The sequence below is a fragment of the Camelus bactrianus genome, chromosome 3 (genome assembly GCF_048773025.1).
Source record: "Camelus bactrianus isolate YW-2024 breed Bactrian camel chromosome 3, ASM4877302v1, whole genome shotgun sequence".
Taxonomy (NCBI): domain Eukaryota; kingdom Metazoa; phylum Chordata; class Mammalia; order Artiodactyla; family Camelidae; genus Camelus; species Camelus bactrianus.
This window is the reverse complement of record NC_133541.1, coordinates 54,216,656-54,227,438: the sequence shown is the minus strand read 5'-3', so window position 1 is coordinate 54,227,438 and position 10,783 is coordinate 54,216,656. Positions and strand designations below refer to the sequence as shown.

The 10,783-nt window shown below is 41.5% G+C and overlaps 1 protein-coding gene across 1 annotated transcript in view; it reads left to right on the top strand.

Annotated features, from left to right (window-relative positions):
• The first annotated feature begins 1,345 nt into the window (after positions 1–1,345).
• ARSB (arylsulfatase B) overlaps positions 1,346–10,783 on the top strand; it is a 143,943-nt gene continuing 134,505 nt past the window's right edge. Inside the window, exon 1 of the mRNA XM_074360155.1 lies at positions 1,346–1,883. Coding sequence (XP_074216256.1) covers positions 1,563–1,883 — 321 coding nt within the window. The 5' untranslated portion in view covers positions 1,346–1,562. The remainder of the gene's footprint in view (positions 1,884–10,783) is intronic.

Below are 10,783 nucleotides of genomic sequence, written 5' to 3'. Positions count from 1 at the left end.
GTCTTTAAATAAACTTTTTAAGCCTTAACATGAGAGTCAAACAGTTCTTCAAAGTTATTTTAACTTTAATGCTACAATTTTTTTCCTGCTAAATTTCAGATTCCACCAGAGATGAAAAGTGGATATAATATAATCTACTTCAGGCAAAGAAAAAAAAACTATGTAATAGAGGGAAACATTCCATATGTTAAAGAATATTTTCAAAAAAAGATAAAATCATGACTTCATACATAGATGAAAATGAATGAATACACGTTGAAGATTTTATTTAACTTTAATGAGAAAACTGGTGTTAACACTAGTTCAGAGGACAATCCAAGGAAAAGATCAAAATATTACATAAATGTGTAAGTGGAGGCAAAACTGTTTTTTCCATGGTGGTGATGGTAGTGAGAGTGTCACTCCACTGGATAGAAGTCATTTGCATGTGTATAGACAGGAATTAGTTTCCACTGCTGTCAGTTATCTACAGCCTATAAAGCTGTAAAATGATTCTAGTGGAATCAGATGCAGATAACCTGAAAGGATGAAGTGCAAAATTTCTTCCCCTACAACTGTTCACAGTTATTGTCTATCTCCAGAGTAGGCAGAGTCTTGGATGGCAATGGGACTAATACTAATCATAAGGCTAACTTCCCCATTCAATGAGCATGTGGTTAAGGAAATTTTCCCTTCTATGCACAGATTATTTCAAGCAAATTAGACCCTGTACTGCTTTGGTCCACTACTTAATTGTGGGAGAGCCAGTTCTGAAGGGGCTCATGCCTGTTCAAGCTAATGAGCTACTCAGTGGCCCCACAGCCCTCCAACTCCTAGTGCAGCCTAATTAAAACTACACCTTCAAAAGGGCACCGTGCAGTCGTGTATATTTGTCTCCTTTTTGCTAGCGGGGAGGAAGTGGCTTCACAGGCCTATGCTATTCATAAATGAATCAGAAACGTCACCCAGACCGCTGCCTCTTTATCTTCCTCCCACCTGCACGAGGCTGAGTTCTTTTGCCAGAAATAATTCAGCTAGAAATTACTCTTTTAGGATCTTGAAAACATCATAGGTCAGGATCTGGAGTCAGAACTGGGTTTGGGTTGAGCTTAACCAACTAAAAGCTTGCTTATTTATTTATTTATTTATTTTAAAGGAGCAGGCAATAAGTACGATTCGTAGCTGCCAGGGTTATTGCAAGATTTAAAGATGAGGGCTGTGGAAAATGTTTTGTAAACTGCGATGAGTTATTAAAAAAAATCTACTCTTTTAGAACGCCACGAGGCAAAGTTCATCGCTGGAAAGATAAGAGATCTTGGCTCGCATCGAACATCAGTGGAGTTTCCACGGAGCAGGGCAGCAGGGGCTCCACGAGCTCTTCGCTGGCTCCTCCCCCGCCACACCGGCCGGGCCCGTGTCAGAGGCGGCGGGGGCTCCGGCGCCGGGCCGCTCCTGCCCGTGGCCCGTTGGGGGTGAAGTCCCGTGCCGGGGCGGGGCAGGCCCCTGCCGCCCCAGTTCCTGGTTCTATAAGCGGTGCCCGGGGCTGGTGGCGCCACAGGCGCGGGCGCCGCCGGAGGCGCACGATGGGCCGGCGCAGCGCGGCGAGCCTGCACCCAGGCCCCGGGCCGCGGCGGCCGCTCCTCCCCGCCGTCCACGCGCTGGGACTACTGCTGCTGCTGCTGCTGCTGCCGCCGCCGGGCTCGGGCAGAGGGGCCGGCCGGCCGCCCCACCTCGTCTTCGTGCTGGCGGACGACCTGGGCTGGAACGACGTGGGCTTCCACGGCTCTGACATCCGCACGCCGCACCTGGACGCACTGGCGGGCGGCGGGGTGCTGCTGGACAACTACTACACGCAGCCGCTGTGCACGCCATCGCGGAGCCAGCTGCTCACCGGCCGCTACCAGGTACGCAGCGCCTCCGGCCGCGGCCCCACCCCTCCGGCGGCACCGCTCCAGGCGCGCGGGGCCCGCGAGCCTCCTAGAAGTGGGCCCCGAGCTCCCGGCGGGCACTGGCCAGCCGGGGTCGGCTCCCCGAACTCGGTCTCAGGAGTGGCGGCTTCTCGCCCCGGCATCCGGGTCTTTGCTCCTCCCAGGCCCGCGGCCCGCGGGGGCCTCTGCGCATGCCCGGCTTCAGGGCTCCCCGTGTCCCCTGGCGCCCCACCTCTCCGAGTAGTTTTTCTGTCTTCTGATTTCTAAAGGTCGAGGTGAAGGGGTTCTGGGCAATGCTAGATGCTGGGCGCTGTGAGCCGGTAGGCGGAACGGTCAGAACGGACGCTGCGGAGCAGTCCTGAAGTGGGAGGTTGGAGGGAGCGCGGCCGGGCGCTCAGCACTGGAGCAGTGAGAGGTGGGGAGCCAGAAAAGCTGAGGGGAGCGTTGAAATGAAGGAGAGTCCGCAGTGGATGTGCCTTTGGTTCCCTGTGAACCCAGCAAACATAGGTGAGGACTACCCCACCAAAGATTAATTTTTCCAAGTTCTCAGCAGCCCTGGAATGAAACCTACTTAAGGGTTGATTTTTTCTTGGGCTGCTGTCTTTCCTTCAAGGTTTAACCCGTGTTCAACGCCTCTGAGCATCTTCATTATCTCTTTAAAAACTTCTCCATAGTTAACAGAGCAAAGTATATTTGTAGAGAGCGTGCATACGCTAGATAATTAAGAATATCAAGAACATTTGCATAGTGCTTTACTTATTTTTTGAAAGTTAATTCTTGAAACATCCTATGAGGTAGCTGTTATTTTGAATCCCCTTTTACACACGAGAGAGTAGACCTGTAGAGGTTCAATGGCATGTTGACTCACAAAGCTAGAAAGTGGTAAGGCTGGGGTTTGTCCCTTTCCTGCATCCACTGGTAATCTCAGGCCTCTAAAATTGGACTTATTTTTCCCCTTAATCTGAATAAGATTGACATTTTGTGATTATGACCATTTTAAATACAATAAACAGGTCTTGTTTGAGAACACAGGCATACCTCTGTATATGTATACTGTTTGTTCAACAGCTCTGCTTTGGGCCCTTATTGTGCCAGTGACAGGATGTGCTTGAACCTTGCCCTCCCAAATCTGTGTTCATGTAGGCTTCAGATCAACCCCAACCTCATGTTGTCCTGAGATCAAGAGAAGGGAGGGTTCACTTGCAGTAAAGATTTGCACAGTGGTCTGAAGTCTTTTAGAAACAGAAAAGATAGAGTTTTACTACGGACTGAGAAGTAGCTCAAGGTTTGCAGTGGAGGTCAAGGGTGATTCCCTTCACTATCAGCCCTGTGTACTTTCCGCAGTTCTAACTGGCTGCTATGTGGGATCAGGGGTCCCTGCTTTAATGCACATCTCACCCTTGCCTTTGTGGGAGTAAAAGGGTATTTGAGTAAAAGGGGAGAAGAGGGAAGACAAGGTCTGCCCAAATGGTTCTGCATTTGATCTCTTGAAGTAAGAGAACTGAACTCAAATTGCGGAAGAATGGGAGGGCCTTTCATTTCTCCAACTTCCTTTCTTCCAACAGTCTTCAACAAGAAAGCAAATATCACACTTCAAAAACTTGTTCATATAATCAACTGCTTTTGCCCCAGAACATTCCCCGCAATGTCAGCAATATTCTGTCTCGGTAGGGGGTGGGGGAGGGGACAAACAAACCTTGAGTATTTACAGTACCCTGAAGTGAAGAAGTGAACTAAGGGTAGAGGCTGTATGCTCCAAAAAAGTTTAGAGACCAGTCAACGTAGCAAGCTAGCCTCCCCGTTTTGTTTGACTTTTCTCTTTAGTTTTACTCTCTTCGAGGTCAGGAGAGTTAATTAGAAATACCTTGGGTTAGCAAGCATCCTCTTTTAAAGGAGTAAATATTTCTAGGAGAGCCAAGAATCCTCCCTGGCCTCAGATACTATATTTTGGTACCATTCCAAGCATTTGACATGTGTTAATTCATTTAACGCTTACGGCAGCCCAGTGAAGTAGGTGTTACTCTTATCATCTCTATTTGGTAACACGGAAACTGAGGCTGGGAGAGGTTAAGAAACTTGTCCAAGGTCCCAGGACTGGTAAGTTGTGGATCAGGATTTGAACCAGGCAGTAGCTCTACAACCACTATACCACATTGCCTACCCAGAATTATTTAAAATATCATCGCAAGAGCTGCTTCAGATTTACTCAATAAATAACCTCTTATTTTTTGACATTTACATCATTCCTAAGCATCTCAATGAAAAAAATTAACCTGTTAACATTTCAAGTTAGGAATTGCCTATGTTAAATGTAAAGTGAAAATGGGGAGAGTTTTTATTTCAGAACGAGTCATGTGTTGTATGTAATTTTAGACAATAAAATGAGGAAATTTGTTGACTATTGCAAAATTAGGTACTTGAAAGAACTGTTTAAGTCATGTTTGTGAACTGAACAATCATGCTTTAATAGAGGTGCCCCCTCCCTTAATCATCTAACTTTATATTAGAAAAGAAAAGCACAAAGTGATAAATAAACTTTGACTGATTGAACTTTGTATTGCCAAGAAATTCTTAGTTTTAGGGTCTTACCTTATAAAAAGTCTTTAGTGAAGAGGTCCAGTTAAGAATTATGAGATGTGGGTTTCAGTTTTTGCCATGTCAGCCTTTAGAATCTGACCTTGCAGGACATAATTTTCCCTATCTGTAAAATATGGGAGTTGGGCAGAACTCTAAGGCTCTTTCTAGCTCTAAATTTCTTCGACTCTAAGGGTCTTGTGTCCATTAAGAGCAAGTTTCTAACTTGGCAAAAGCATATTATTGTACCCACTATCTCCACCTACTGGTAGGAAGAGAGATTAATCTTGCCCAAAAAAGTTGTCCCTTACCAGGTTGCAGGAGCTGCTTGTTTAAAAAAGAACGCGAATTCAACCTTTTACATTGATACATTTAATTGTTCAAAATCCTCATATATGAACCTTCATAAACTTGCATGCTTTGCTGGAAAATGCTTAGAGTTTGGGTGGAGGGGAGAGGGAGATGGATCAGCAGATGAGCTAAGTAGTTACTGATAATCCAGTCACTAGAATTCAGGTCTCTGTCATTCCATATGTTTGGACTTCTGTCAGATCCATGCCATGTACATATCCTTCCAAAAGTATTTTTTTAAACTTAAAAAAATTAAAATATAATTGATTTACAATGTTGTGTTAGTTTCTGGTATACAACATAGAGATTCAGTTACATATATATATATTCTCTTTCATATTCTTCTTAATTATAGTTTATTATAAGCTATTGAATGTAGTTCCTTATGCTATACAGTAGGGCCATGTTGTTTATCTATTTTGTATATTGCAGTTTGTATCTAATAATCCCAAACTCCTAAGGTATACCCACTCCCTCTTTCCCCTTTGGTAACCATGAGTTTGTTTTCTGTCAGTGAGCCTGTTTCTGTTTTGTAAGTAAGTTTGTTTGTCTCCTTTTTTTAGATTCCAGATATAAGTGATGTATGATATTTGTCTTTCTTGTCTGACTTACTTCACTTAGTATGGTAATCTCTGGGTCCATCTACGTTGCTGCAAATGGTATTATTTCATTCTTTTTTATGGCTGAATAGTATCCCATTGTATAAATATACCACAGCTACTTTATCCAGTCATCTGTCGATGGACATTTAGGTTGCTTCCATGTCTTGGATGTTGTAAATAGTGCTGCTATGAACATTGGGGTGCAGGTATCTTTTCAAATTGGAGTACTCTCCAGATGTATGCCCAGGAGTGGGATTGTTGGAACATATAGTAAGTACATTTTTAGTTTATTTTGAGGAATCTCCGTACTGTTTTCCATAGTGGCTTCACTCTTCCAAAAGTATTTTATGCATATACAAACTAATACATATGTAGATATTTCTCCTTTTTTTATTTGAATGGTAACATACTCTTTTTAGGGGAGATTCTTTTTTCTCTCAGTTTTATTGATATATAATTGACATATAGCCCTGTATATGTTTAAGTTGTACAGTACAATGATTTGATGAATATGCACCATGAAATGGTGACTACAAAAAGTTTACTGAACATCTGTCATTTCATAAAGATAAAAAAACAAAAAGAAAAAAAGATTTTCCCTTTGATGAGAACTCAGGATTTATTCTGTTAACAACTTTTACATATAACATACAGAAGTGTTAATTATATTAATCATGTTGTACATTGCATCCCTAGTACTTATTTATCTTATAACTGGAAGTTTGTACCTTTTGACTGCCTTCATCTAATTTCTTCTCCCCCAACCCCCTGCCTCTGCTAACCATAATTTTGATCTCTTTTTCTGTGAGTTTTTTTGTTTTTTTGAAGCATAATTGATCTACAATACTCTGTTAGTTCCTGGTCTACAGCATAGTGATTCTGTATTTCTATACATACAAAATGATCAGAGTGGAAGCATATTCTTCATACTGTTTTGTACCTCATTTTTTTGATTTAATATTTGAGACAATTTTATTATCATTACATAAGGAGCATCTTCATTAATTTTTGTGGATGTACACTGTTTTGTTAAATGGATATATCATAATTTATTTAAGTAGCCACATAATGATGGACATGCAGGTTGTTTGCAGCCTTTTGCAATCTCAAAGAATGCTGAAGTCCATACCTTGTACATATGTCATTTTGCACATGTTTGAATATATATCTGTAGGATAAATTCTAGAAAAGGAATATTCTGGATTTAAAGGTAGAGGCATTTGTAATTTCGATAAATATTGCAAAATTGTGCTTCAGTAGGTTATGTCAATCTACATTCCTACCAGCAATATATTTATTGCTTATTTCCCCACATGTATATATTTTAAGTTATATTTCATTATCATACAATTAATCATTTTAAGTATATGCCATTGGTTTTTCAAATGTCCACAAGGTTGTGCATCCATCACCACTATCCAGTTCCAGAACATTTCCATCATCCCAGAATGAAACCCCATAACCATTAGCAGTTACTCCCCATTCTCCTCTTTCCCTAGTTCCTAGCAGCCACTAAACTGCTTTCTATCTCTATGGATTTGCCTGTTTTGGACATTTCATATAAATGGAATCATACAGTAACTGTCCTTTCATCCACATTGTAATATATATATTGTTCCTTTTTGTGGCTAAGTAATACTCCATTATGTGGAAATACCAACATTTTATTTATACATTCATCAGTTGATGGACATTGGATTGTTGTACTTTTTGTCTATTATGAATAATGCCACTGTGAACAGCCATGTAAAGTTTTTGTATGAACGTATTTTTATTTTTGGTTTCCTAGGACATATACCTAGAAGTAGAATGCTAGGTCATGTGGCAATTCTATGTTTAACTTTTTGAGGAGCTGCCAAACTTCCCATAGTAGCTGTACCACTTTGCAGTCCCACCAACAGTGTATGTGGGCTCCAACTTCCCCACATCCTTGCCACACTTTTTATATTCTAGATACTAAACCCTTTTCAGATAGATGATTTGAAAGTATTTTTATCTTTGTATTTATTCTTATACCAGTACCATTTTGTCTTGAGTAACTAGCTTTGTAGTAGGTTTCAGAATCAGAAACTTTGAGTCTTTCAATTTTGTTGTTTTTCAAGATTGGGCTCTTCTGAGCCCCTTGCATTTCCGTAAGAATTTTAAGATCAATTTGTCCATTTTTGTGGAAAAGGCTTTGGAATTTTGATAGGGATTTCATTGATCTACCGATCCATTTGGGGAGTCTTACCACCTTAACAATGTAAGTCTTCCCAATCAGTGACTGTGAGATGCTTTTTTGTTTATTTAGGTCTTCTTTAATTTCTTAAATAATGTTTTGTAGTTCTCAACATGCAAATCTTATACTTCTTTGGTTACATTTTTTTTTTTAGTTTTTATTCTTTTTGATACTATTGTAAATGGAATTGTTTTTCAATTTCATTTTTGATTGTTCATTCCTAGTTGTATTTTTCATTATAGAAATATAGCTGACATGGGTATATTGATCTGTAGCCTGCAACCTTGCTGAACTTATTAGTTCTAATTGTGTGTGAGGTCTTTAGGTTTTCTGTATGCAAGGTCCTGTCATCTGCAAAGAGAATTAGTTTCACTTCTTCCTTTCCAAACTGGATGCCTTTTATTTCATTTTCTTGGCCTACCTGCCAAGACTAGAAGCTCTAGTACAATGTTGAATAGAAGTGGTGAGAGTGAACATCCTTTTCCTATTCCTGCTTTTAGAGGGACAGCTTCCAGTCTATTACTGTTAAGTACAGTGCATTCATTCATGCTTTCATTCAACAAGTATTTACTGAGCCACTGTTGATGTCGGGTATATACTCCGGGCATCTCCTGGTGCTTAGTCTGGCGGGGGTGAGGTGAGGGAAAGGAGTGACCCAGGAGGGCGTGAAACACACACACATAAGTAAATGAATAAATAAGGTGAATTTGTAAATGGCATGGCAATAAATGTGGGAAGAAAATAAAGTAGGTAAAGTGATAGTGACTCAAGAAGGGATCTCCAAGGCAGTGATTGGGTGGACGCCTGCATGAAGAGTCAGCCGTGCAAAGACTCCCGAAGAGTTTAACCCAAGTAAGGGCCCGAGGCTGGAATGAGCTTGCTCTAAGAATAACAGGGAGAAGACCCCTGTGGCTGGGGCTGAGTGAAGGAGGGTGTGAAAGGCATGTGGAGAGCTCAGAGAGGGGGGCAGGGTCTCCCTGTGCCTGGTACTGCCCGCTCATGGTAAAACATTAAACTTCAGCTCTACTTGCGTCTGCTTTCATAGTAGTTACACTGAAGACTCCTGTATGCTGACAGTGGAACCACAGTGAAGTGCCAGGTGGCATTCTTTGTAAACCTGTGATTCCAGTTGGAATTAAATTTTACACGTTCCCTTTTTTTAAGGGTAAGCTTATTTTTAAAATGTTCAAATCTAAAAGGTTGTAAAAGGGAGATATGTATAAAAATAGATCATCCTCTCCTCCAGACCTCCCTCCCACAGGTAGCTGCTGTTTATTAAATTTTTTGTATCCTTTGGAGGCATGTTATACATATAGTGGAATAGATTTTATATTCACCTTCCCCTTGTTTAAAATCTCAAGATTAAAAATATTAATTTAAAAATCCTTTGGGGGTGGGATTTAGGAGAGATTTTTAAGGGTACAAACTTGCAACAGATAGTAAATAAAATGTAGAGATCTAATGCACAGAATAGTGAATGTAGACAACAATATTGTGTTATAATCGTCACATTTCCTAGGAGACTAGAACTTAATGATTCCAACCAGTAAAAAGACAGGATAATTATGTACTGTGGTGGAGATGTTAATTATCACTACAGTGGCAATCATATCACCATGTGTGAATGTATCAAATTAACATGTGGGACACCTTAAATTTATGCAGTGTTACATGTCAAATGTATTTCAATAAAAAGACACATGTAGTAAAGATGTTTATGAAAGTGGTTAAGATAGTAAATAAATAAAGATCCTTCAGCTTTTCTAATGAATTTGTATACCACTTTGAGTTCAAAGAGAAGACCTGAAAATACTGGATTTCCATATTCTTACAAATTGACTTTTTTCAGTACAAAGTGTTCAATAAACCTCTGCACTCTTTTATTCTAGATTAGCAAATTCCATTTTATTTTATTTTAACTTTTTTTTTATTGAGTTATAGTCATTTTACAATGTTGTGAAACCTCTGCAGTCTTGGTTCACATTTTAAGCATGGTTGTCTGTTCTCAGGTCTGACTTCTCCATGAAATTGCCTTGCTGGTCTCTGGCCCGGAGAAGCACCCAGGGATGAAAAACTAAATGAATGAACATGCTAAGCGCTTTAACACCTGCGCATTTCCTGAAAGAGCTCGCTCTCCTAACTGCTTAGAGTTGATTTGTCATTTCTAGTGCCCTTGCTTCCTTTTTAAGAAAGTAAAAGGATGCAAGGATAACTAAACTGGTAGGTCTTAGTAGAAACATTTCTTTCTGGGAAAAAAAGGGTAAAGTAACTTTGGTCCTCACCTGGGAACATCCTTACCTTGGCACCTGAGGGGACCACTCCACCAGAACTCCATAAACCTTGGCAGAGAATAGGAGAATGAAAGATGACTCCAAGGTTCCATTCTTAAGGGACTCACGCCACATTTCTCTTAATGACATTGCTAAATGGACAAGACACTTTCACGGCTTTTCACTCATCCCTGAAGCAGAACCTTGGACAGGAAACATAGGAAGGAGGCTGTGTGCGAGCACTGTGGGTAATTTTTGACTTTTGCTTCAAGTTTGCTTTAAGAATGTGAGCAGGTAAGACCCACGGCTGCAGGTAGAATGGGGCATTGCGTACTGTGGCATGGAAAGAGGAAGCAGGGCTGCCTGGGGATGCCCTCACCTCCTGCTTTTCCTGAGTGCCCTCAGTGTCCTGCCTGCCCATTCTTTATCACCCCTCTCCTGCTTGCCTCTCAGTGACTCCTGTCTGACTCCTGTCCCCGGTCTCCTCTCCCTGGACTCTGAGATTGGAAGTGGGGCAAAGATGAGTCAAGAGTTGGAAGAAAGGGACGGAGTCTTGGGGAAAGATAGTCCCACACTGGGAGTGTTCATATGACCCCCTGGCAAAGGCATCGAAGGAGTGAGCGATAAGAGAAGCATGTAGTCCAGAGGTCATAGGTGCCTCCAAAGAGAAAGCACTTGCTGGTCTTTATTCCTGTCCTCCTTCAAGAGGGGGAGTAAAGGACACATCAGCTCCCTGCTCAGGAGTAAGATGACTGCCTGCTAGAACTCATGAGGGCTCCAGTGCAGGGAGCCTGGGGATGACTTCTTCTGATGGGTCATTTGTCTTTGCTGAAACCAGATGCCCCTCCCAAGCCTAGCCAG